Source organism: Falco rusticolus, chromosome 5, assembly GCF_015220075.1.
Source record: "Falco rusticolus isolate bFalRus1 chromosome 5, bFalRus1.pri, whole genome shotgun sequence".
NCBI classification, from domain to species: Eukaryota; Metazoa; Chordata; class Aves; order Falconiformes; family Falconidae; genus Falco; species Falco rusticolus.
Genome location: NC_051191.1, coordinates 69,261,747 through 69,288,032, shown reverse-complemented (window position 1 = coordinate 69,288,032; position 26,286 = coordinate 69,261,747). Strand labels below are relative to the sequence as shown.

The 26,286-nt window shown below is 47.9% G+C and overlaps 1 protein-coding gene and 1 long non-coding RNA gene across 10 annotated transcripts; one reads left to right on the top strand and one right to left on the bottom strand.

Moving 5' to 3' along the window:
* Positions 1 to 524: 524 nt before the first annotated feature.
* Positions 525 to 3,209, bottom strand: LOC119149359. Of its 3 annotated transcripts, none has more exons than XR_005104671.1 (3): positions 3,163 to 3,209; positions 2,227 to 2,581; positions 525 to 2,075 (listed from the first exon to the last, which is right to left on the bottom strand). It is a non-coding gene; the product is annotated as an uncharacterized LOC119149359 (long non-coding RNA). The 3 variants fall into 3 exon arrangements; XR_005104673.1 differs by lacking the exon at positions 3,163 to 3,209 and having other exon boundaries at positions 525 to 694; positions 1,178 to 2,075; positions 2,227 to 3,103; XR_005104672.1 differs by lacking the exon at positions 3,163 to 3,209 and having other exon boundaries at positions 525 to 1,375; positions 1,943 to 2,075; positions 2,227 to 3,101.
* On the top strand, positions 3,193 to 26,276 carry BID (BH3 interacting domain death agonist). Of its 7 annotated transcripts, XM_037390545.1 has the most exons (9): positions 3,248 to 3,303; positions 5,357 to 5,492; positions 8,951 to 9,021; positions 16,418 to 16,560; positions 18,339 to 18,407; positions 20,946 to 21,147; positions 22,398 to 22,540; positions 24,122 to 24,325; positions 25,304 to 26,276. In XM_037390545.1, exons 5-9 carry the CDS (start codon positions 18,399 to 18,401, stop codon positions 25,313 to 25,315), a joined length of 570 nt encoding a protein of 189 aa, XP_037246442.1. In that variant the 5' UTR covers positions 3,248 to 3,303; positions 5,357 to 5,492; positions 8,951 to 9,021; positions 16,418 to 16,560; positions 18,339 to 18,398; the 3' UTR covers positions 25,316 to 26,276. The 7 variants fall into 7 exon arrangements, with proteins under 7 accessions (XP_037246443.1, XP_037246447.1, XP_037246441.1 ...); XM_037390550.1 differs by lacking the exon at positions 5,357 to 5,492 and having other exon boundaries at positions 3,220 to 3,303; positions 20,946 to 21,138; XM_037390544.1 differs by lacking the exon at positions 5,357 to 5,492 and having other exon boundaries at positions 3,220 to 3,303.
* The last annotated feature ends 10 nt before the right edge of the window (positions 26,277 to 26,286 follow it).

Below are 26,286 nucleotides of genomic sequence, written 5' to 3'. Positions count from 1 at the left end.
CACCTGACAGTGGTATAGCAGCATTCAGTAAAATAAGGAATGAATGACATTTCTGTTTCTGTGCTGACTTTTTGTGTTGTTTTAAACCCCCACCACTCCATGCCCTGTCTCATCTGCACTCTGCCAGCTTAAGGGATGTGGCGCTCCAGAGCTGTGCCCCTTGAACTGACTGGAAGGATTCAGAGGTTCAAGCTCACCAGCTCATGTGTCAAGACAAGGCATCTGGGTATCTCCTGTGTGAAGAGGGTCAGTGTTCACCCCAAGTGGTGGGTGCTGGGTTCAGTAAACATCAGGAGCTTGATGCCTGAAGGAATGACACCCAGACAGCAGCAATGCTGTCACTGAGTAAACAGAAATCATAAGACTTCGTGCCTTTTTTTTTTTTTTTTTCCAAAAGCAGAAAACACAGGAAGTTGTGGGAAATCCCAGGCAGGGGAAATCCCGAACGAGTCTTCTTTTCCTGCACCCAACCATTTTCAAAACAAAGGATAAACCCTCGTGTTTGTAACGTGGCTGGCGCTCACGACTTCGTTTCATCCGTGTAGCTCAGTAGGTCGGCACTTCTTGGAGGCCGTTTCAAACCATACACCTCTTCCTGTCCTTGTGGTCTCTTGCTTTCAGAGAGTAGTGGGAGAAAGCTGTGGTTAGCCAGGAGGGATCTCTCTGGTGTCAAAAGGCCAGTCCACAAGGATTTCTGTGATGCCAGAAGAGAAACGAATATATGGAAATTGACCGCTGGACTTGGAGACACAGGAGGTCAGCTCCCATCCATAGCTCAGGAAGCCAGCCTTACAACACTTCATCACAGCTTTTAATTACACTGCAAACTTGTTAGCCCCTGACCTCAATTAGGGACCCAGAGGTTCTGCTATTTTATAAACTATGGACAGAACCACCAGTCTCCTAGGAGGCGTTTCTGTATTGCTCACTTTGGCAATGAGCTGCACCAGCCCTGGATGGAGGGCCTGTGGAGATGAGCAGGATCACACTCCCTGCACAGATTAGCTATGTGCGCGTAAGAAGTAACACCTGAAGAAGATCTCTTACAAAAAAGTCCTGCCTCAGGAGCCCAGCGTGCTGGCAGCTGCTTCTTTCAGTTTCCATTGATGATGAGTAGCCTTCGAGAGCCTCCCACCCTTTCCCCACATGGTGTTTCATGCCCTCGAAGCTACCTCACCCAGCCTGCCTTGTTCCCCGTGACTCCTCCCCAGTTCTTCAGGTTCAGTGCTGAGGTAAGGAACAGCACAGCGGTTACTGAGGTGGAAGCAGCGTGAACGTGCCCTTGGCTCTGAGGAGGAGCACAGGAAGGAGGATGTCAATGGGTTCAATGCAGAGCCTCCTGGCCATAACATATTATGTTGTACAGCTGCTTGGCCTGGATAAAGACAACACATGTGACTTGTCAGGAAACATAACTAGGAGGAAGTCACGCCTAATGCTAAGATCAAAGAGCAGATGCAAAACCTGGCATTTTGGCTTCCCTCATGTTTGTTTTTGAAAAGTCCCCACCGTGAGTGCTGGGACAGCTGCCTGCATTAGCAATTGCATTTTTAAGTCCTGTATATGGTAGAATGCAAACCTAATCTCGTAAGAATGCCACCGGGCTGCTCATCTCACCAGGAAAAGCATACTTGGAGGAGATTCAATTCAAGCAGGGGTCGAGTGCATCTTCCTCCTTTAAATCCTAAAGCATCAGCGGCAATTGAGAAAAGGCTCCTACAGGTGGTAATGGGTAAAAGCAACAGTGCTGTAACGTGGCTCCTCAGCTGCATCACAGATGGTATCATCCTGCCAGAGGGAAGGAGGGGGCCTCCTGCTTCATTTTATAGATATTACTCAATGGAAGCGATGAAGAGTTGCCTCCTTCCTTAGCCTGCATCCCTTTACACAGCATTCAGGATAAGGAAAGACAAAAAACCTGTCCAGGCTTTGGAAAAAGTACCATTTTCCCTTGGCATCTTTGCAACAGTCTCAGTGCCTGTGGACTGCAAGGGAGTGGATAAATGAGTATTTCCAAACTTGCTGAGTACGTGGTACTTTTCTGAATGTCTCAGACATAGGAATCACGTGGTTTCCTGTAAGCAAAAGATCACATCTCTTTTTTATTATTTACATTTTCTATACAAATACATAAAATAATCTATATTACTCAGATACCAAAACCAAGCGAACAAAAAATAATGCCGATTTCTTCTGGACAGAAGGCAGAGTATGCATTTTGCCTACCTGTGGCTAGCAGTGCTGACTTTCCAAGATCAAGTTGAACAGTTTGAAAAAAAACAGAAACTTCTCTTCAATTCCTTGGAATTTACAAAAGTTGGCAGATACCTACGTGTCAATTTTCCCCCCCTACCTAGTTCCCAGCATGAAGCCACTTGCTGGGTTGACAAACACATGACTCAAACCTGAATCAGAATTAGTTTGGTCTTAATTTTGCAGAATCCCAGGAACTTTAAAAAGCACTCTGCCATCTGCCCCTTCCTGATTAAACACCCACGGTGTGCTCCGCGTAGCAAAACCAAGGCTGAAATCGGTACGGTGCCTCGGCATGTTAGGAAGAAGAAAGCACACGACAGGAAACCTGTATTAAATACAAAGTAAGAGAAACAAAACTACATTAAAACCGTAAGGCTGTTTAAATAAAAATTAGTTGAAGTAGAATGATACTAAACACATAAAACTATATTAAATGAAAATTTAATATTATTTTTGGCAGGGATGTAGTGGCTGTAAAATGGACACGAGGTTTCGGCCCAGCAGCACAAGGTCGGACGCTGGTCGAGCTCCAGAACAATCCTGCCAACGGCGGGGCCGGAGGCCCGGTGCCGCGTCACCCCCACGCTGAGGGGGCTGCGCCGGCGGGAGGGCGGCTCCGCTCGGGGAAAGCCCCGGCACCAGCCGCCGGGAGCCACTTTCACGGCCGCGGCTGGCCCCGAGGAAGCGCGGGGCGGGCGGCCCGGCTCCGCCTTCCCCCGCGCCCGGCCCGTCACCCCGGGCAGCCCGCGGCCCGGCCCCGCCCCCCGCCGGGGCAGCCCCGCACCCACCCCCCGGCGGCGGGGCCTCATCGCCTCAGGCCGCCTCCCGGGCTGGCCTCGGCCGGGCCGTTACCCCCCGTTACGTTACCCCCCCCCCCCCCCGTTACGTTGCCCCCCCGGCCGTTACCGCGCGCGGCCGTTGCCCGCCGCCCCTCGCCCGCCGTTGCCCGCGCGCCGCCCCGAAGGGCCGGGGGGGCGGGGCCTGGCGCCGCTCAAATAGCGCGAGGGGAGGCAGCGCGCTCGCGCCGCCGGGCCCCGCTCCTGCTGGGTGAGTACGGCCCGCACCGGCCCGGCGGCGGGAGCGCTTCGCGGGGCTGCGGGGTGGGGGCCGCGGAACCGCCGCCGCACCTGCTCCTTCCCTTCCCCTCGGCGGGGAGCGGGGAGGGAGCGAGCCCGGCGCTGCGAACGCCGCCGCCAGCCGGCCCGCGCTGGGGGGAGGGCAGGGCGGGAAGCCGGCGCGGTGAGCATCGCGGCGTTCCCCGGCGGGTCGGGCCCGCCCCGGTCCCTCCGGGACAGCGGCCCCCGCCTCGGGAAGGGGGGCCGGCGGGAGCGGGGGTTGGGGCGCCGCGGGGCCTGGCTTGCCGGTTGCTTCTCGCAACCCTCAGCCCGCCGGCGAGGCGAGCGGTCGGTGGCCCGGGGGGGGGGGCGGGTTGCGGGAAACGTTCTGCGGGCCGCGACTGATGCGCTTCCCCCGGTCGGTTTTCGCCGGCCGTATCCGACCTCGCTCTGCAGCCGCCCGCTTTTTCCTTGAACTTTGTTTCCCGCTCGCTCCCTCCATCTTCCGACAGCCCCGCCCGGCCGCGCTCCGCTGGTCACCGGTGCCCGCCCCCGCTGCCCTCCGCCCGGGGGGGCCGGGCCGGGGCCGGGCCGCCGCTCTGCTGCTCGCTCTGGCCCGTCTTCGGCTTCACCCCGCCGTAATGGAGTCACCCTCCGCCACCGTGTTTGTGTCTGTTGCAGACCGGGCTCCCTTCCGCACGGGCGGTATCCCGTAAACCGGGACGGACGCTCTCTTGCCTTGGCCCGCGTGGTAAAGCTGAGCGTGGAGTCATGGAGGTTGGAAAAGACCTTTAAGATTATCGAGCCCAGCCGTAAACCCGACGCTCTCGCCCTCGGTCTGTGGTGGCAGGTTTCAGCCTGGGGGATGTTTGCGGGGCAGGAGGGAGCAAGGGGTTAATCCCGTAGCGGCGGCTCCGCGGGACCCGTGCTTGCCTCGGCTTTCCGGCGGCGGGGCTGTGGAGTGGCAGCGGCGGCGAGAAAGCGGGCAGGGAAGGATTTCCGATAATGGTGTTATATAGTTCGTAGGAGAACCTGGTGACTGATAAAGATGAGTCACTTCGGTGTGTGCTCTTCTCCAGCCTCCTTCACCTTCCCACAGCTTGTCCTTGGCCGCCGTGCAGGGGGTGACAGCCTTGGCTGCCTCGTTGTTCCCCGCGAGCAGCGGTCACGTCGCTGTGACCCGAGGGCAGCGTTCGTTCGGGGTGGCAGAAGCTGGGGCAGGAAGCCGCACAGCGTGCGAAGTGGAAAGAAACGGTGTGAGCAGGTCCCCTTCCCTAGAAAGGCGTTTCTCTGGTGCGTGTGGTCAGGTGATGGTCTCTGTACCTTGGAGGGCCAGCGGCTCTGAAACTGGCAGGTTGTTGTTTGTTGGGTTTTTTTTGGGGGGGGTGGTCTTGTCTTCTGTTAATGCACTGTATTTTGTAGCTTTTACTGAAAAAAAAAAAGGTAGAGGGCCTCAGAGTTACTTAAATCACTGAAGTCTTAGTCCAGAAAGTCCATACTTACTTTAGAAGTTGGCAGCTCTTCTTGATGTTTTTTGAGGTATGTGAGCCAAAGTCTTGCAGGATGCTTGTTTTGTTATCTTTTCGAAATGATTGTGTTAGGTGGAAGAAGGAGCAAGGTGGTTTCCCAACAGGAAATTATTTTTAAGGTTTTTGGGTTGGGTTGGGTTTTTTTGGTAAAGGACTTTTGCAAAAAGTCCACTTGTGGGGAAGACTGGTCTTCTGTTGTAACTTTTTGTCACCAATCAGACTGAAACTGTTTTCACCTGCCCGTGGAAGTATAACATTTTTAAAGGTATTCCTTAAAAAAAGGGTGGGGGTTGTGCATTTTTCTCTCCTTTGCAACTTCTTTACCTAACAAGTTTAGTGCTGTTCAGTCTTCTTTAGGTGTTGCAAAGCTATACTCTACTTGTGATATCCTCTGTGCCGTTGGTGTTACGCAAAAACACCTGGGGAATGCATTGTATAAAAAGAGGCATTCTAGCACTTTGTTAACTTGCTTGAATTTCTGCAACCTATCTCTTGCCATTTTCCTGTCTTTTCTAGATCTCTTGCCTGTCATTAAAAATAACTGCCTGGCAGGGTTTAGGGTCCAGCTGAGGCAAAAAACGTCCATTGTGTATGTGCAGTGTGTAATACCTGACTGTGAGCCTGCTGGATAAGCTGCCCTGTACTAAGAAAGGTGGGTGTGAAAATCTCCCCTTCTTACTTGGCTGCGTCTTGTTTGCATTTGGTGACATCTGCTGAATTTAGGAAGAAAAAATAAGACTGATTTTTTTTTTTTGGTTAGGTGGTTTTGTTGAGTTCCTGCCCTTCCAATTTCTTACAGCCACAGGAGGCCAGCTGGCGCTAGTACCGCTGAGACCATGAGTTCAGCTCGGTTTCTCACTGTGCACATTCAGCAGAACAGTGTGCTTGAGTTCCACCAGTGCTGCCTGTGCAAACCTGGAGTTTCTCCTCTTGGGGATTAAGTATACCTGTACCCAGCACTAGGACACTGCACCTTTGGATAAATGTGAGGGCCTTGTAAAGGTGCTTAGTGTGGCCTTTTATTTCTGTTAGCTCCCAAAACATTAAGAGCTGTGATACATAATTAGGGGGAGGCTGGTGTGTATTTTCACTGAGCGCTTTCACCTGGAGTCAGTTATGCTATGTTGTTTCCGTGTATTGTGTTTTTCTTGTGTAACAGGATGGAAGGAGTTGGAGGAGCTGACAGATCAAACAGATTTTTTTTCTTGTAATAGCATGAAAATGTTTAATTTGGAAGCAGACAGGCACATAAATCTAGTGACTGCCACCTTTGGAGACCTTCCTGGAGTGGCCTGGCATTCAGAAATTACAGCTTCCCTTACATCCCACTGAATGGGGCAGTAGGGACATAATAACCACTAAAAAGTGTATATGCTCAGTGCAAAGACTGCTGGTGTAACTGTGGAGGAGCAGCTATGAGGTGTTGGCTCCTTGATGAAGCAGCTGCTGCAACCACTAGGTATGAATGAACTAACAAGCAGTAGGAGGTAGGTCTGGGGTTTTTTTCTACTTGAGGGAATTGAGAGCACATGAGCAGGTTTCATTTCCATGCAATTCTTCGACTAGCGAAAAAGCAGAATTTACCAGCAAATCTGGTATTTCTTTGCAAAGCACCTTCCTCTGGTTTTCTCTTAGCATACTGTGGCTGAAATTATCTTCGTATCTGTGTGCTGTGCAAAGCAAAGTATATGCAAATATTTCTAATTAGGGAGTTGAAATTAAAGCTTGGCTAAAGGAGCAGATTTCTGCTTGAAGTATGATCCCCTGTTGTTTTGGATGTCTTATCTTGGGGTTGGAGGCAGTTACAGGGGGCTGGGTTCAGCTTTAATTAAAATAAGCAGCAATGAGTATAGTTGGTCCCTTTCCCAGAGATTTTTTCTTTTCACCCAGCTCAGAGAAGGATAGGGAAAGGAGGGGTAAAATGTAACATTTATTTTTACAAGTCATGCAGAGTGTCCAGTCTCGATCTTTAGGTTTGAAAGCAATCTGTTAAGCTTCTGTGATTGCCTTGATTGGTACCAGATGTCTGTAGTGAACCATGTCCTGGCATCCTGCTGTTGCCTCACCTATTGAACAGGACCCTGTAGCTGCCATCAGTGTGTGTTAGACACCTCCTTATACCTGGATGAGATGGCATGCGTTGCTTCCTACACGATTTTTGAAGCAATTGCTCAAGCATAGAGCATAGTGCTGTGTTGGTGTCTTTTGCATCCTTTGCAACAGCTGTTCTAAGAATCTTTCAATCTCATCCCCTTTAGTAGCCCTTTAGCTTAGCGTTGCTAGTATTGCCTTGTCTGCTTAGTAACTTCTGTTCTTGATCCATTCTGCTGGCTCTCCTGTTTCTTCACACCAATATGGTACTGCGTGGAGGTGCCTTGGTGGGCTTTGGTTGGACTGTCCTTGATGGTGAACATGAGGAAAGGGCTGTACACCTCGGTACATTCTCAGAATGCTGCTCTATATCACAAGAGGACTGTCACTTGGCTTTAAACTCCTACCTCAGTATTTTGCTCACCACTTTCTGTTAAAATCTCAGAGCTTTTATTCAGCTTCACTGAAGGTATGAGCAGGGGAATTGGATTGTGTGTGCAATCATTGCATACATGGATGTTGAATTTAAGTGTCTGGAAACCATCTGTATTTCCTGATAAAACACTGTGACCTTTGATCAGTTCCTAGTATGCTCTTGCTGCAGTTCATAGTGAATGGGCAATACGCAGGTGTTTCTGACGTATTGGGCTATTTCTTTCATTTCGTTTAAAGGAGAAAATATGTACTTCGGTCCTGGTAGTTTACTGTAATTGTTGTTACACCCTTAGATTAACAGGCATACAAAACAAATCCCCTTAGATCAGCTGGTTGTTTAATTTCAGTTTTATATTCGCTTCTTGGGATTTAGTGTTAATCTGTGTTTCCTCATTAGCTAAAACTGAAAGTGAAATGGTTTGCATTGTTTCATGCACGGTCGTGTATTTTCGTAAAATCGGTGCTTTCTCACTGTGCTTTTGGACTTACAGCTAGAGAGGCTGGAGCAGTGCTGAGTGGAGGAGTGATGAAGAGTGCTGGGGCATCTTGTGTAACTGCATCCATTTGCCTGGACAGTAGGAAATGTGTGCTCCTGGAGGCAACTGTTCTGCAGTTCTGCTAATCACAGCTTCCAAATGGCTCCTGCTGAGTTTCTGTGAAAGAGAATGTTTTCTTAGCCATCTATCATTGTGCTAAAGGTGTTTAAAAGAGATGATGCTTTCTTTCATGCTCACAAGTTTGAGGCACTGCTGTCAAAACCCTTTGATCAGGGCTGTAAATGCTGTTTTGAGTTGCCAGCCTGGTTTGATACACAACTTCCTCTGAGGTTCCTGAGGATGTCTAGGCTCCTGTCTTAAGAAATTCCTTCAAGGTGGTTTTTGTTTTGATTTGTGTTTTGTTGGGTTTTTTTCCACAGGCTTCATCAGTTTAATTATCATGGTGGTAGTAAGAGGTTGTAATGCAACACGGTGGGAGAGAATTCTCCTAAGGGCCAGCATGTTCAGTGTTATCAAAGGACCAGTGTCAGGCTTTTCTTCTAGGGATTGTCTCTTTGGCTGTCTGTACCGGTACACGGTTATTACATAAAAGTAAGGAATGGAAGAGATTTTTATAGCTATGATACACCTCCTGTTTTGGAGGAAGGAAACCCATTTAAGATTCACTTTCATGTTCTGGAGAATCTGTTGAATATTGAGAGAGGTTGTGTATGCTTTCAGAGCAGACAAACATGCAGCTGTGAAGATTTGTCTTTTTCCATCAATGCTTTAAGTCTTGTCTTTATAGTGAGTGTTCCAAGTCCGATAAGGTAAACAGGCTCCGCTAAAATAATTCTGGAGAGTACCAGCTGTAAAAATCGTCTTGAAAGTAAATTGTTCTGTGCACCAAGCTGTAGCTCTGTGCCTGCCATCCTGACTGTTGCGTCACCATACTTGTCTTAAGCAGGGAGCTTTTGATCAGGTTCTCTTAGGTGTATTGCTCCTTGGATGTGTAGTCTCAAATGACCTACGCTGATGCAGTATTTAAACTTCACATTGTGAGCATCTTTATAGCTTCTGTCTTTTTTTTTTCTTTTTTTGTCTGCAGAAAGCAGTGCAGATATTCCTGGTACTTACAAGTCTGGAAGAGGAGTTCTTGTCTAGTCATACAGCCTGAAGGTAACCAAAGGCAAAGGCAATGCTACTGTTAGTGGCCACCTGTGTCTGTACAGCCATCTTTTACATTTTTTTATTGTTTTTGATGAGTTTTATACTTTGCTTGTTTAACTTGCCAGTCAGGCAAAGGAAAGAGAATTACATTCTTCTTTATTGTTGGTATCAGCCGTGACATGCCTCAAAGTTGCAATATGAAGTGGTATTCCTGATTTTCTGACTGTGCTCAGGCTGGCACATAACAGTAGTGCATGGGTTTAAAAGTAAAATAAGGATAGTCTTGTCCTCTAGGTGGCATGACAGTTACTGTATCCAGTCTCACTTTCTGATGTCTTGTTTGGCAGCTCTTGTCAGAGCCTGTCCAAGTGGCACCTGCATTTGTGAGAGGCCAAGTGATAAGAGACTGTCATCTGTGCCCCAGGGACTGAACACTTTGTTGCTTCTCCACTGTAAAAGCATGCCAGAGTATAAGTGTCCAGTGCTGATGCCCCAGCAGTGGCATCTTCTAAATTTGGATGCAAGTTTTGTATTTGTTTGACTTGACACTGTCACTTGCACATCACCAGTGATAACTGGAGTTTGTTCCAGTGCCCACCACTTACCAACACTACTGAGGAGCTCCCTGCTCCCATTGTGGCCTTCCTTTGTAATGTCAGAAGACTGGAATTATGATTCCTCAGTCATTTCCAAGAGGCAAACAGTAAGCACAGCTTGAACGTGCCCTGTGACATTATTGCAGGGTTGTGTTGCAGCTACTGGGCTGATAGTTGGACTTGTGAACACAGAGCTGACCCTGTAAAGATCAGTAATCTTAGGAGGGTGATTGTGTCTTTTCATCAGGGTTTGCTCTGCTTCCTCCTACCAGGTCCTTAGGAAAGGTAGAAGTATTTTCGTCATGTTCCTGAGGAGATGAAATGCAGGGCGGGTTTGCCTGACTGGAGTTACTTTGCTCAACACCAGAGGGGAAAAAACTAAGCTCAATCCCAGACCAAAAGAAAACCACCTGCATTGGCAGTCAGGATCCAAATCTTGCCTCTTCCTCTTAGGTGTGGCCATGCCCAGAATATGGAGATGTGCAAATTCCATTTGGGTCTAGCTGCAGTTAGCTGAATCCAAATCTCGGCTCCAAGCTTTGGGGCAATTTGAGCTGCAGGGTTTCTTCTGACTCAGTTTCAATGTAGCTTTATCTGTAGGCTGGCTTCTGAAGAATACTGAACAGTGCTGCCTCCATCACTGATCTGATATAGAAACCACAATAATCAGAAGTTCCTGCCTACCTTTTGTTTGAGGAGAGTTAGTAGTATGGCAGTGTTCCTTCTTATTCATTGATGTGCTGCATAGGGGCTGGGCAACAACATTCTCAGCCAAATGAAAATAAAGGTTGATGAGGAAGTTCTTTTTCCTTCTAAGAAGTCAAAGTACTGCCCTGATAACTAGAAGATTGCTGCAATTCATGTTGTCATGAAGAGTAATGTGAAACAGTGGCAGACCTTGGAGCTGAAATAAATCCCTTAAAGGCCAATCGAAACCTTCTTTTCGAAACTCTCTAAAGCCTTTCTTTCAAAAAGGAAGATAAAGCCCCATCAAAAAAACTGTGCAATGTATTTCTAAGTCAAAATACACAGCTGAGAGTATTTAGCATTCAGGCTGAGGTGTTCACTCTGTACTAAGGCAGCATAAAGAATCAAAGGTAAAAATGATCCAGCGAAGGCGGCAGTTGGACAAGCATCCATTGGTGTTGGGTCTTTGTGCTCTATTTAGAGTTTCAGTGCCACTGAATACTAGAAGATAAATATACACTGAAACTACCGAGCAAGAACATTCAGCACTTTTCAATGTATTTTTTTAAATCAAAGGTTTAAAATCCCTTGCTGGAGTGACTGGTAGTGGCATTATTTGCATCTTAAAGGAGGGTGCTATCTTGAAAGGGAGAGAAACAAAAGCTGACTGCCTCAAGCGATCAGCAGTTGTGCTTGAGAGTAGCTGGAGAGGTGGGTTTGAGCAGTCTAGTGGATCTGGCTGCAGGGTATCTTTCCTAAGAGTTTAGCAAATAAATCACAAGTGACTGGGGGATGGGGTCTGTCCTGTGCTGGGCCACAGACCTGCTGGCATCTCAGTGTTCTGCCCGCTGCTTGTCAGTTTTACTACTTCCAAAATGATACTATTGGAGTTGTGGCTTCCCTTGGAGACAAATGCATGGAAAATGCCTGTGGTTGGGAAGCTGTGTTCCCTGTGGTGGGGAAAGTCCTGAGAAACTCGAAGTCAGTAGCTTTGGTATTAATCACTTCGGTTTTGCAGTAGCATGTGTATGTGCATCCATAAATGCACAAAGGGGCTTGTTCAGCCTGTCCTTCATCTGGCTAATGTATCGCACTGTCTGTTTCCCCACCACCCTGCTTTTCTTTCCAAAGCCTAGAATCAAATTCTGGTTTAGGAGGACAGTGGGTCTCGGGTGAGGAAAGCCTTGGCGCCTTCTAAGCACTGTTAGAGGCTGCCGTATCCTTTGCAGGCCGAGTAGTGATGGGGACAGGCTTTCTGTGGTTATGACAACCCCTATTCATCTCAGCACAGCTCAGCAGTTCAACAGGCTCTCTTCCTTTTTGTTTCTGCCTCCTGCCAAGTTGTTAGTTATGTGTGGAACTGCCATGGGGAGTAGTCAGGTTTCTTCCATAGCTAGAGAAATATGAGGAAAAGCTCTGGTTTTTGCTGGTAGTAGGGCTGTTTAGTTCCCGTTGGATTTATGGGCTAGAAATTGAGTGTGGCAGGGTGATGGGGACTCCTCGGCGGACTTTGGGCTATATTATGTAGGATTTGCTTATGCTGTCATGTGTTGAAGTGCTATGGGCAGCAGTGTGGCACAGCTTAGGCACATCCTTCCTCAAATAAGGAACTTCTTAAGTCTGCGGTGCTGTTTATCTTCGCTTCTCTTCCTCACTTTCTAGTAATGGCTGGTTACGTAAAGTGGTTGTGCCTGTGGCAGGTTTTCAGGAAGACTGTGAAACTGAGTGGTTGTGGATTTAAAATGTCAGGTCATATCAAGTGCCTTAGTTTCCCTACCTGTAAAATTATGCCTTCTTCTAGAAAAGAGCTCTGCAACTCAGCAATGGAATATTTGCCTCCGAGACAGGTAAAAGCCGCCAGGTCTAGGAAGGGACAAATAGGCACCATTTCATTTCTTCCAAGAATGATGTCATCCTGACTGCCAAAAATAAAGTTCTTATCTTTCAGCTGCCAGGCAGAGGAAATCAAAAAGGCTTCAATCCTATGCACTTTCTCGGTGACTGATGCTTTATTGCAGTTTCTGCTTTGAAGGCTTTAATTGATTTCTAACTCAAATGTGAGACATAAAGGTAAATATCTTGACAACTCAGACAACAGGTCCATTGACTGATAGTGTCTCTGTCCAGGTGTTTGTATGGGACTTGTCTCGGAATCCAGACAAGTTGTTAAAGGAGTCAGCCCTACAAGCATGTGGCTTTGCTGCTGGAAAGAGTATGTTTTCATAACCAGACAGTGTCTGATACAGCTGAGAATAGTAACTCACAGGCTGAGCTGTGAGGAGAGGTGGTGGTGGTAAGCAGAGGCATTATTTGTGGTGGGGTGGATTCTTTTCTGAGCAGTCTTGAAGACATAATGGAAGTGTGAAGAGGGGACGAAAGCTGATTTGTAGGGTGGCTTAGCACTGTTGTTGTAGGGATTCTGGGACCTACTGTTGTTCACAGCAGCCTTGAGCATTATTGAGAGTTCCTCTAACAGTAGTATATGCTGCCAGCTGATTCTCGCTGGTGTGTGTGGAGCTGCTGGTGGTGGGCTTGCAGTGTCTGGAGGTGCCTTGTTTTTTAGAGCTGGTGAAATCTTGCATGCTTTGCAGCTGTGCTGTTTCCATGTGTAGCTCTGTACCTGGGAAGATAAAATGTGTGCTTGCAGCATTTGCTCTTGAAATATGCAGTATGTGGCGGTGGTATGGCAGGGAGAACTTAGTCTGGTCTCTCCAGCACGACTATGGCCAGTGTTGCCTCTTTGCCCAAGCTGGTGTGGCACCATCAGCAAGGGTGCTGGGAGAAGCGTGGTACAGTAAGAGCCTTTTCCCTTTACTTATGCCTCCCAGAACTGCAGGAGGTAGTTCAGTGATGTGGGAGGAGGTGCAGGTGTGGAAGAGAGCTGTGGAGTGCAGACTGTCTTGCAGTCCTGCCTGTCCCTCTTTTCCACCCTGCAAACTTGCCATGCCATTTCTCCTTAAAGCCTGGAGTCAGGGGATTCTGGCCCTGCCTGCTGCTGCCTCTACTGTTGCCACCCCTCACTGGTAGGCACAGCTGGGAACAGCTGCACTGATGAGTTCCTTTTAAGATTTAAAGACTAATACAACTTGAGGGTGAGAAGGAGAAACAGAAGACGGGACACCAGACCTGAAGGGACTGGTGTTGCTGGAGGAGAGCAGTATGCACCATCCCTCGGGATATACCCGGCCCCATCTAAAGAATTGTGATTGCCTTGGAGGCTTGCTTTGGGGGAAGCATCCACAGAATTCTCTCTTGTTGAAATTGGTGCGTGGGTGGAATGAGGTCTTTAGTTCTGTGTTGACAAGTGGCTGGTGGATGTGCTCCTCTAACTGTAGTTAATGTTTACTTAACACATGCTTCTCCAGTCTTTCATCCCAACACAGTGTTGAGTTGGAATGGACATGCCCCACACTGACTATTCAGAGCTGATTTAAGGGTCCTAAACTTGTGCTTAAAATGGCCCCTCCACTTCTTTTCTAAGGAAGATGGTAAGAACCGATTCAAAAAGCTGGTTGTAGTCTTATCTGTTGAATACCTCAAGGCATCTAGTGGTTTTTCAGAGGTAGCTGTTAACACATTAAGCTCATTTGTCTAATGAGTGAATTGAAAGTGTGAAAGGGAATAATGCATTAAAATTAATTGGTATCTAATGCTTTTTAAAATCATACTCCATAAAACTCATTCCATGACTTTCAGCAGGCCTAAAGCAACCTTAGCAAATGGTCTAGTTAGAATCTGAATCTGAATGCAGATCGTGTTTGTAGCAATTATCTCCCTCTTTTCTCATTCTCCAACTAAATATTCTTTTCACCCAATATACATTTTCTTTTGTAACTCTTTCCATCCACGAGAAAAGGTCTTATCCTGGTAGTGTTAGATTCAGATTTCCAAAGTCTTAATGATTAAAAAATTCAGGTGACATCAGCATAATTACACTTGATTGGGGCTTGCTCTTCAGGGGTCTATTTGTTTAAAATTCTGTTAAGGAATTTGACTTCTCAGGAGGAACTTTGTGACTATGCAAGCCACTTGCATTGATTTTAAGTAATTGTCTAAAACTTGAAGTTTCTGGAATTTTGCCTTGTATTGTAGTAGTAGGGAGCCATTTTGTAGTGTGGGATAAATCCTTTTCCGTGTTCTTTGGTGTGTTTTTGACCACCCAAGCAGAGCTTTGTATTAGCTGAGGACTGGAACCCTTCAGGGACTTTCACTGCCTCAGTGGTGAGTGTCTGATTCAAGGAATTTAGTTCACGAAATTCTCATCTTCAAGCCTCTTTGTCTTAATTTTTTACCATATAAGTACTTCGGAGTGTGGTGAATTTTATTATTGTTCTTTTTTGTCTTATCTCTGCTCATGTGCCGGAGTGAACAAACTTGCAATCTGCAGCTGTGATGGGTGATATTTTTTTTTAATGTCTCTAATTCTATGGACTTGCCTGGGGAGCGTCTAACTTTACATAGAACTGAGATGATCCTCTGAGGGGAAGAACACCCATGAGTGCATGGGTCTCTTCCCCCTGCACACCCGTTAACATCTCTGGGTGCGGCAGGAACCCTGGCGGGGTAGGGGCTGCACAGCCCCTTTCTGGTTTTGAGAGGCTCTTGTTGAGGTTTTACCTGTGCAGCACTCAGGGAGGACCTTCCTGCCATAACCAACATATAAGCTTCTGCCTCTTTTTGAAAAGCATAAGCGCTTTCAAAACAGCGTTAGGTCTGTAGAGACAGATCCAGGCACCTTTCATGCACATCTCCAGGAACTGATGTGAGGAGCATGCACAAGCAGGGTCAAGTTCCTCTTAAGAGCTTCTAGTCGGCATAGTAAGCTGGTGTGGGTGATGTGGTTGCAGAGCCTTGTGCCAAGCTGCTGTGCCCTGCCTTTCTGGGCTTAGCTGTATAGGCAAGCCCGGAACAGATCTGAATCTCTGTTTGACTTGTATTTTCTGATACAGGAATGGAATAGCTTGCCTCTTTTCCTTCCTGGACTGACGTGGTCTGTACATCTTCTTTTAAAGCAGGGAGTGGGAAAAGACAACAGTGCATTTCTTTTTTTTGTTGCCTTTTTTGTGAGTTTTTGGACAAATGAGTTTCCTGGCAGTGTGAAAGTATGACAAATGTAGGGAATCTGGATTTTAAAGCCTCAGCCTGAGCTTTCCTTGGAAAGAGGTGGCAGGTGGTAAATCCCCCAAGGAAGGATTTCTGCTTTTTTTGATTTCTGCTCTATCCTCTTGTGTAAGAAAGATTGCCTTGGTCCTTCTGCAAGCTGTTGTTTTATTTAGTCTGTTTATTGCCACCTGACTGCTCAGCTTGCCCTCCAGCAATTTACTGGAATTCTCGTCAATGAAGAAAATGGGTAACCCTAGCACAGTTTGGCTAGCTTTGGGTGGAAGAGGTTTTGCTGTAAAGTTTTTGCGAGTGAGAATTCTCTTTAGTGCTACTCAGCTAGTTTCACCAGCACATCTGGCCACTTGTGTGCGACTTGCAGTCGTAGTGACTTGTGTTGCATCGCACTTCTGCCAGAACCGTAGAACATCTGCCCCTCTGTGTATGTAGTGTGGTGTGAGCAGAGGATGGTGCAACTTCTTGCACCTTGAAAGAACGGGGAGATTTGTTCAGCCTGTGCTCGAGTTAGTCAGCTGGCTGTTGCCAGCCAAATGAGCCAGCATGGGTTAATCTGACCAGCTGTAGAGTGCTGCTGTGGTCCTGCATGAAGCTTTTGGCATAGACTAGAGCTGGGTGAGGATGGCAACACTGATAGAGGCCAAGAAGATTGCTGTGGTGAATGTGAGTTTCAAGGCAAATGCGATGTGGCAGCTGAGGCTCAGTACTACTTCAGCCTTCCCGCAGTCGAAGCCGTGATGGCTTAGGACGTGGTGCTTAACTGAGCAGGAGTTAGTATCAGAGAATATCCACTGTTTACTAGTTGTAACATGAACACCTTGGGCTTGGGCTGAATTATGTTGAATTGAAAATAAATGTTATCTATAAAACCAAAATATGTGTGAGTTGAGGCTTTGCCTAGCCTACAGAAATGTCGCTCGTGTGGACAGCTCCTGGGGAATTTGAACAAAGCTAAGGTCCTGCCACAGCTGAATGCTAAATCGCCACTTTCCTCTTAATCTCAGGCATTCTGTCTCAAGTTCTCCAACCTGAATTAACATCTGGCTCTTCAGCAAAGTCAAGCCAAGGAGAAGGGTCACCCTGACCTGTTTCAGGTCCCAGAGAAGAGGGAGGACCGCACTCTCCCCAGCCAGCACTCCCTTTAAAGGTGAGTAGCAGCAATAAGGATTTGAATGGAATAAAGAAAAATGCAAAGCAGTAAAGGCTGAGCCTGTGTTTTAAGAGGCTGTTAGTCTATTGCAGGGGTCCTCAAACTTTTTAACCAGGGGGCCGGTGCGCGGATGCAGTGGCAGGCAGTCATCTGCGGCTGCTTGGTTTCCCCCCCAACCCCCGGCGGGGGGGGTCTGTAAATACCGGGGGCCGGATTGAGGACCCTGGGGGGCCATATCCAGCCCGCAGGCCGTAGTTCGAGGACCCCTGGTCTATTGTAACAACTAAATGAAAAATAAGCTTATGGTTAAGAGGCTGCCTGTGGGCTGTTGAGAATATGTTTCAGTCTTGGGGGCTTCTAAGAGCCTTTGAAAAGTTGGGAAATTCATGATCTCTCTAAATTATTACTGTGGCTTCCTTCAGAGTTTGTATTAATTTCTGTTCTCGCTTCCTCTTTTCCACCAGCATGCTTAGTTATTTAAAACACAGTTGTGAGGGGTTGTTACTATGAAATAGGATCATTCATCGCTAGCCAGGTCTTTGGTGGTTGCAGGCCACCTGGTTGGGCTCCTTGGCACTTTCACCCCATTTTTGATGAGAGGGTACCTGTGTAGCAGCCAGACTATTGCCCTGGGTGAAGGCCTGGTGGGAAGGTAGTGCCCACTTTCAGCCAGGCCCTGCTCATCAAGAGCTGAAGCCAGTTTGCACCAGAGACTTCTGTGTGCAGTTGTGGGACTGTTGCATCTGAGGCAGCAAATGCAGGATTCCCAAACAGGATTCCTGTCCTCCCTGCTTTGGCATTTGCTAGGTGGGTAGCCTTGAGTTATCTGCACAGCAAGTGCAAATCTTGCACCTTTCTTGCTCTGGGACTTCCTGTACCAGATGTGACTGCTTCAGCTGCTGGTCTGGCCTGCCCGTCAGCTCACCTGGCCGAATGAGGAGGGAGCACTGTGCTCCTTACCAGCTGCTCTTGGTGGGTGAGAGGCCACCTCCTGTGCCATGCTCTCTGGCCTCCCTGCATGCCTGTTCCCTTGGGCACTGCCCAGCCACAAGGCAGGCTGTGGGTTGTCGGCCCTGAGCATGCACCTTGGGGGCAGAGGAGCTTGTGACCTGGGTCCTGTTTTTTCCCTTCTTCCTAGTAGGGCTCCCTGGAGGCTTAATGGATTAGTGTTCATGTAACTAGAAGCCTTTGATGACGCTTGGTGCAACCTTCTCTGTCCCTAGGTGTTTGCTGGGGAAGTATTGAAATAACCTGAGTATGCACGTGTACCTCTGCATGGGTGTCAGGGTAGGCAGCCTTAAAGTCCTGCAGATCTGTAGCACTGTCAGCTGGGTGTTTCACTTCAGAACATGCTGCTGTGCATGCAGACCCAAGCAGCTTACCTGCTCTCAGTAGATACTGAGGAACTCCCCTGTGATTACACTGCTTTGTGTTCCAGCCTCTGGCACTATGAAGTCTTGTCCCTCCCTTCCCCATCACCACCTCTTGGCTTTAAAGATACATTGCTCTGCTGTCTTTCATGCATCTGTGACGGGAAGGAGTTTGATGCCCCTCATTCGTGTGAATAGGGCCCTTCTTGCTGGGACACTTGTGGTTTTCTCAGCCTTTGTTTATGACTGACTGTGTGGTGGGTAGCCCTGTCCAGAAATATGGATATGCATCACTAGAAAGGTTATTTTCTATGAGATGTGGTCAGACCCATGAACATTGCTGCAAGATGTGGGTTTACAGGAAATTTTTTTCCTTTCACCTGTTTCTTTCTTACTGTTTTGCAGGGCGAGGACTTCTGGTCTGAAGCAGAGGGTGACAAGAGGTGCTCTGTCTCTGAATCCATCATGGAACAGGTTAGGTTCAAACATGACTGAAGTCAGGGGTTCACAGTGACCAGTTCTCTTGTGCACTTGTTCTGAGATACCTCAAAGGGGTTAAGTCTCAGAGTCCTGGCTCGTGTCCTCCTTTTTTCCCTCGGAGCTCGGGCAGGAGCCCTGACACTGCTCTGAATAGAGAAGTGGATGGAACCACTTAATTGGCAAGCTGCTTCCTCTTGCCTCACAGTGTGAGGCTGGAGACATAGCTGTTTAAGAGACTACAGTATTTATTGATAAGTCTAGAAACTAAGCTGTCAAATGAATAGACATACCACTGTGCTCAACTTAATGCATCTTGTGCAATATTAAATGCAATTATGAAGCTACTATTTATCACACTTAAATCTTAACTACACTGAGCTGCTATTGAAATGTCTTCTCCTCCCCACTCTACCTAGTGTGAGGGTACAGTTATAGCCCTCTTTGCTCTGCCCACCCACAAGCCTTTTGGACACAAACTAGTCCAGTGGGTTGTTCAAGGGGATTGCCGCTGGTGCCCCAGTGAGCGTGGGTCACCAGGTGAGCTTCACTACTGTCTGTAAAAATCCACGGTCAGGTCATGGAAGATGTGCCTTTTGTCGTCTCTGACCTTATTTTCCTATATATAATATATTTCCTATATAATAATATTTATTATATACCTTATTTTCCATTTGTTCCCACTTCTGAAGTCTCCTTTTTGTTGTCTGTTGTCTTTTTTTCTGTCCAGTCTCAAGTAAAAAAACCTCTCCTTAATTACTACTTATGCATTTGTCCCAGTTTTGCTGCTGTTGCCTAGGCAATATGGGTCTGGTATATTACTGATAGGGTTCTGTACATATAGGTGGTCTTGCAAAGTTTCACTCCCCAAAAGGTGTCTGAAACTTCCTTTAAATTATCAAGTTCATCCTGGTTGCATATCTATTACCCTATGCAGTTGGCAAGACAAACCATTCTACTTTAGCCTTGATTCTTCTCCCTAGTTGGATTAAGCCTAAGCATTTTCTTGCAGACATTCTGTGTACCAGAGTAAGGATTTTCTTTCTCACTTTTATTTCTGTGCTTACACAACATCCTACTCTTTTTAGCTGCTTAACTAAAATTATTGGACAACCTCCTAGTTTTCTGCAGATGCCTTAGTTGGTTATGAGGCCCCATGTTCCAGTGGGACCTCTTGCTCATCGGTTTGACTGCCTCATGGACCTCCTCAACCGAACTAATTTGGGCTCTGTCCTGCCTTGCTGGAAGCAGCAGGGTGCATGGCTGTGGGGGCAGCCTGTGCCTGTCTCGTGGTCGCTCACTCCCTCCTCACCCAGAGGGATGGGGAGGGGAATGGGGAAGGAATTTAAAACTGGAGGGTTGAGATAAGAACAATGTAATAAACAAAACAGAATAAAAATGAAATAATAATGACAATAACGGTTAGAACAAAGAGGGTGGAGGAGAGAATGAAATCCAGAGGGAAAGGAAGAAAGAAACATGTGATACACAACACAACTGTTTACCACCTGCTCACTGATGCTCAGTTGGTTATGCTGCTGCCTGCTCCAGCCAACCCCCTGGCTATATAGATATACACATCGCAGCCCAGGGTATGGAATATCCCTTTGGCTAGTTTAGGTCAGCTGCCCTGGCTGTGTCCCCTCCCAGTTTCTTGTATCCCTCCAGCCTTTTTGCTGGCAGGGCCTGAGAAACTGAAAAGCCCTTGAGTTAGTATAAACATTACCCAGCAGCAACTAAAAGCATTAGTGGGTTATCAACCTTATTCTCGCATCAAAGCCAAAACACAGCACTGTACTGGCTACTAAGAAGGTAATTAACTCCATCCCAGCTGAAACCAGGACAGCCTGCGTACTGGGGGTGGATGTGCCAGTGTAGATGACACCAGGCACCAATGTGCTGCCATTTCACTGTTGTTGTTCTTAGTGAGCAGCTGCTTGGTTCTCTACAGAGAGCTGAACAGTTTTATTACGGAGCTAGTCAAGATCCCATTGAAGAGGGAGAATAAATCTGAACCTTGGGGTTTTTAGCAGACTTGTGCCATTAACTGTTTCTCACCTTGTTACTGTTGTGCTCTGATTACATTTAAAGGGAAGCTGCTGGGCTCATGCACAGGAAGTAGCATGCCCAATTCCCAAATACAGGGGTAAAAACCTTCCAAACAAAGATGTCTGAAAAGGGAGAAGTGGGTGGTTTGTGCTAAGTACACACCTATTTCAAAAGAGGAGTTCTGAGCAGGGTTTGTTATTGGCACAGCTGGAAATGTGAGGAGAAGGTGAGCTGACTCTTCCACCACTGGTTTGTAAGAACAGAGCCATCCGTCATTCACCACCAGACCGTTCTGTGTGGGCACACATCCAGGTGTTGGTGTGCGTTTGCTGAAGTCTTATGGACTCCCTGACTAAGGCTCTTTGGGATGCCCAAAGGAGGCCAGAGAAATGTGTTTGGGGGGGTTGGAAAACAGCATATGTGTAGACTTTTTGAGTGGGACTTTTCCTAGGCATGGGCTTAACGTTGATTTTTCTTACTTTTAAGATCAATGGATCTGTCCAGATGGAGTGTGCACTGCTGTACACCTTCCTGGAGGCATCCTCTGACTGCAGGTTCAGAGAGCAGCTGCATTCCCTGCAAAGCCAGGGGATTGTGCCATTCCTGAAAGACAGCTGCTACTATGATGATGAGGTGGAACTTCAGACCGATGGCAATCGGAGTGGCCACTTGCAGAACGGTGAGCTAGGTCAGTGCTCTTTTCTCTATCCTACAAGCCTCCCTGAAGGTGTTGTTTTCTTTTCCCTTTTCCTATCTTTGCTGCTGGTCTGTTTCAGAGGAGTAATGTTTTCTCCATTGAGAGATTTCAGATGTGGCAGGTGGTGCTGGTGTTCGTTGGGAGTTTTAACCACAAAGATAGCTAGTGCTTAGCACTCTTATCTCCCCATGGATTTCCAGAGCACTCATCACCTTGAGGTTTGTCTGCAGCACATCAGAATGAGGGCCACAAAGCTGGTACTAATGATAGCTGTCCTTGAGGACAGTTGTTAGGCCTCACACTGCTCTTCCGGCAGCATCAGTATTTGGGCTGGGATTTTGGAATAACTCTTGTTTTGGTACTGGGTGAATCCCTTTCTGCTCTACCAGTGTGGTGGAAACTGTTCCTCAGATAGTTTCTGGTACTGTTGCTGCTTCACTAGCCACCTGCAGGATGGCTATCACCCCTTGTGCAGAATGTGTCAGCTGGCATATTGACTGAGGAGGAACTGCTACAGTAAATAGCCCTCCCTTACACATACCTGCATAGATCTCATGCCCCAAGTGACAATGGGAAGCTTTGCCAAAAGGAGATCGGACAAGGAATAATGCTTTTAAACTAAAGGAGGGTAGAATCAGACTAGATAACAAGGAAGACTTTTTTTTTTTATAGTGAGGGTGGTGAAACACTGGAACAGGTTATCCAGAGAGATGGCAGATGCCCCATCCCTGCAAAATTCAAGGTCGGGTTGAACGGGGCTCTGAGCAACCTGATCCAGCTGAAGATGTCCCTGCTCATTGCAGGACCTTTTACAGGTCCCTTCCAACGCAACTGCTCTATGATTCCGTGAGATGGCATGCTTCAGATGGTGCTTAAGAGACAGGTCCTGACAGTAGTCACTTGACAAAACTAGGCACACGCTCACTTCTCTAAGCAAGGTGTTGGCTGTAGCTGTCCTGTACGAATTCTGGTTGGAGGTGTTCTGACCTTCCCGTGTGGTGTTTTTTGGGCAGCGTATGGCTGCACTTTACCTGAACTACAGATAACCTGTTGCACACGGTCTCTGGTAAATGAGTTGAGTGCATGCAAGGAGGTTGTAGTGTGCATCACTGTCATGAATGCACTGTGATTGGGGGTGGGGTGGGAAGGGAATTCTTGCAAAATGCTGTGGGTCAGCTTACCTGCGCCAAACCTAGTCTGACTGCAGCCTGTGGACTAAATCCTGCTGTATGTGTTGGCAGTGTTTGACCCTGAGGTAAATGAAGTTGTCCAGACCATTGCTGCTCAGCTTGCTGAGATTGGAGACCGGTTTGATAAAGAAATCAATGCAAGAGTAGTAAATGACCTAATGCAGCACTTCCTGAACAAGAATCTGTCTGGAGAGGTGAGTGAGAAGCCACCTGACTAGCAGGTCCCTTTCTAAATGCTGTGCATCCTTCCTGCAGTGACTTTGAAGCAGCAAGCTTGCAATGTCTGTATCTTTGCTAGTTTGCCGATTTAATTGTTGCCATCTTAAAATTCAGCCCAAACGCTTACATTTTAAGATTTGTTAAGAGGTGATGCTGTATCCTGTGGCAGCTGTTACCCTGCCAGTTGGGTTCCTTGGGTTCAGTCTCCTTTCTGCAGATGGTGAAATTGGGGTAGTTGTGGAGAACAGACTTTCAGAGGCATTTTGACTTCATTTTGTTGGCCCAATGGCTTATCTTTGAAAATCAACTGTCTGGTTGAGGCTTAGTATTTGTCCTTAAGATCTTTGGTGCTGGATCCTGTTTGTCTGCTGCTTGTCATGTCGGCAAAACTGGAGCAGTGTTTGTGCCAGCAGCTCGACTTGTGCTTCTTACTGAACACTGAAGGGACAGCAAGTAGTGAGACCCTTTTCTAGTGCCGTAACTGTTTAGCTCAGGCTGTCGGCATTGGGGGTGGCAGTGAGGTTTGCCCTGGATGGGTGACCTGCTGAGAAGGTCTGCGTTTGAGGTCCCTTGTGTTAGACATACCTCCTTTTTTCCTTTTAAGGATTGGATCCACATCTGGATCAAGAGCCACAGTTTTCTTCCACAGAGCCTTTTTGGCATCTTCAAGATAACTGGCTTTATGGCTTGTTTGGCTTTCTCTGCCTGTGATTGAGTTTCTTATGCTTTATAAGCTAATGCTGTCTTTGAATTAAGGGTTCACCTTCTTGCTGAAAAGGCAGGATTTAATGACTTAAACCAATCTTTTTTGGCTTTTTTTTTTTGTGATGTGGGTGTCTTCTACTGGGGTTTGTCACCTGCACAGACTGATTCCAGCAGAGTCTGACCCTCCCCACTCCTGCTGTCTTGTTCTCCACCCAGTTTGGTTTAGGCCTTCAAATTTATTGCCTAACTTTTTGGTCTTCAATAAGAACGAGCCAAACCTAACTTCTGACCAGGTGGACCTTGCTTTTTCACACTAGTAGCATAGCTTAGTGTGTGCATATACATACTGCAGAGCAAGGCAGTATTTGTTCCATGCTTGGACACCTTGTCTAGCTCCTCCCTATGTGAAAGCTTTTCTATGAAACTCACTTTGTGTTCTTGATAGTCCCCATCTAAGCTTGTACCCCTGAGCTTCACTGTGTTTAGGGCAGGTTGCCTTTCCTGGGAGCCCCAGGATTCCTGTGCCATTTGAGGACTTGGCAGGCTAGGCTGGGGAGGAAGGGGGGCTGTTTCGCCCTGAGTGTGTAAGGTGCTGTCTAAATTTTCCAGTAGTGTATGTGTTGTCTCCCTTTCTTTTTGTCTTGGGTGAGCAGCTGAGCTTAATGTAGTCATCCTTGCTGCCATTGAGGGCACGTAACAGGCAGGCTGCTGTGCCCAGGAGGAAGGGGGGAGCAGCATCCTGTGAGGTGCTGGAACAAGCACGTTGTTACCAGCACAGGACTGGCAGGCTGCGCAGAGATCCCTTTCTCCCAGAGCTATTGCGCTGAGATCTCTCTCTTCCTTCCATACAGGAGATAATCCGGCACATGTCGGAGGCAGTGGAAGGGCTTGCACGAGCCATCCCCTTAGACATGGAACAGGAGAAGGGCATGTTGGTGCTAGCAATGGTCTTAACTAAAAAAATTGCAAATACAATGCCCTCCCTTCTACCGCGTGTCTTCAACACCACTGTGAACTACATCAGGCAGCAGCTCCACAACTACGTTGTCAGAATGGTGAGTGCGGTCAGACGGCTTTCCTGGAGGGAACAACCGGTTTCCCTGTGGTGCTCTGGAGGTTTGTCCAGAAGGGAATGCCAGTCCCTGTGGTGTGCTGAGGGAGTGAGGCTTGAGGGGGACATGTCACAGCTTCTCCTCACCCCACTCACAGAAGTTGGTGAACAGAGCACATTTATAATGTAGGGCAGAGAAAGATGCGATTGCTCGTCTCCTCCCTGCAGTCTCTTCGGGGAGCTGTGCGGGCAAGGCAGGCCTGACCCGAGCTCTGCAGGCCAACGTTTCCTGAACCGGTTGGGCCTGAGGCCTCTGCTCTTGTCTCCCTGGGCTCCCCAGAGCCTGGCAGAAGTGGAAGGAGAAAGGAGCTGCCCCTGAGCAACAGCAGAACAACGAGGAATGGCCAGATGGGACACGGCAGCTCCATTCTTGTTCTTTGTTGGAGCTGCAGCACAGGGGGGACACTGAACTGCTAGCAGTCAAGCCAGGGTAGAGGCTCGGGCGGGCGTCTGGCCCCTGCTTCAGCGACTGCCCTGTTGGGGGAGGGGAGGGGACACGCACGCACGTGCATGCAGAAACTGGTCACTAGTGTAGGAGACTGCCCTGTGCTGCCTTACCGCTCCGTGGGGCGCTGCCATAGCGCAGAGCGGGCAGGCAAAGGGCTGCTGGGCTGATGGTTGCCCACCTGCCCCAGCGTGGTGGCATTAGGAGCGGGATAGAGCTGGGCACCGGAGGCTGTTCCACACTGTTCTGGGACTTGTGCCAGTGCTCTCCCTGCCATTAGCACGGAAAGTGGGTGATGTCAGGCGGTGATGGCAGACATGCAGTGCTGGAGGTGGCAGAGTCGAGCCATGGTTTGTGGCCGTGGGGACATGCAGCCGTGGTGGCTGCCGGGCTCCGCAGGCAGGCACAGGGCACAGGTCTTGCCATGGGACGGTGGCTCTGTTGCTGTTAACGCTGGTTCTGTTTCTCTCCCTCTAGCTGGATAACTGAGCTCGCCAGCCCTCTGTGTGGAGGATGCGGATTCCTGAAGACTCTTTACTTCATGTGTGTGAATCTCTTTTTCTGCTCTCAACTTCTGAGATACAGCTGTGAAAGGGAAGGCAGAGCTTCATAGATAGGCTGTTGTAGACTAGCACAGCAATGATAGTGATAGTGTGAGCTGTGTGCCAGCTCTGCTGGTGCCTGTGAGGGGTAGTGCTTGCTCTCTCTGTGGGTGTGTGTTTTTTTTTTTTACTTTCCTAGCCTTTGTGCAGACCCTGGCCTGTGCCCCTGGAGGAAGTGCTGTGAGCAGAGCCTGCACTTCAGTATTTTTTTGAATTAGCTGTAGCATTTTGCTTTAGTTAAGCTCTTCCCAGTCCAGCTCCAGGTGCTGCAGCTGAGCCACACTGAGTGTTACTGTTCCCAGAAAGGCCTCAAGCTGTAAAATGGGTGGCTGATCAACACAGATCACCAAAGGGGGGAGGGGGCTTGTATGTCAATCAGGTCTATCTTAGTGAGGAGCTGGCAGCAAGAGAGACACTGACAGAGACTGAGGTGTTTGACCAGGAAAAGCTGAAGTAAAGATACTTCAATATTAATTGCCATAAACCTGTGCTTGCTTGAAAAATTAAAACCAAACAAGAATCTAAAGAAAAGGGCAGGGCTAGGTACAGGGCAAATTCTTTCAGGGAATGCAACCTGGATATGCTTGAGGAAAAGTGTTTAGCTTTAGAATGTCATGCTATAAAGGGAAAGAAGGTATCAGCCTTGGACCTGGCATTTCTTATGAGTATTGTAGTCACATCTCAGGTTCAACAAACTGTGACTCGGGTTGATTTGATACATACCTGTCATGACTTCACCTATGATCCAGCAGCCTCAGAAGTTCTGAATCGATGTAAATATTTTGTGGGTTTTTTAACTTAAATAAAATTGTCAGTTCTTATGGCAATACAGCTCTTAAGAATTTCAATTTCCACCTG

Coding starts and splice junctions, on each gene's coding strand:
- BID (XM_037390546.1), top strand. Junction 21,148..22,397: donor CTTGCAGAACGGTGAGCTAG/GTCAGTGCTCTT, acceptor ATGTGTTGGCAG/TGTTTGACCCTGAGGTAAAT. Junction 22,541..24,121: donor ACAAGAATCTGTCTGGAGAG/GTGAGTGAGAAG, acceptor CCTTCCATACAG/GAGATAATCCGGCACATGTC.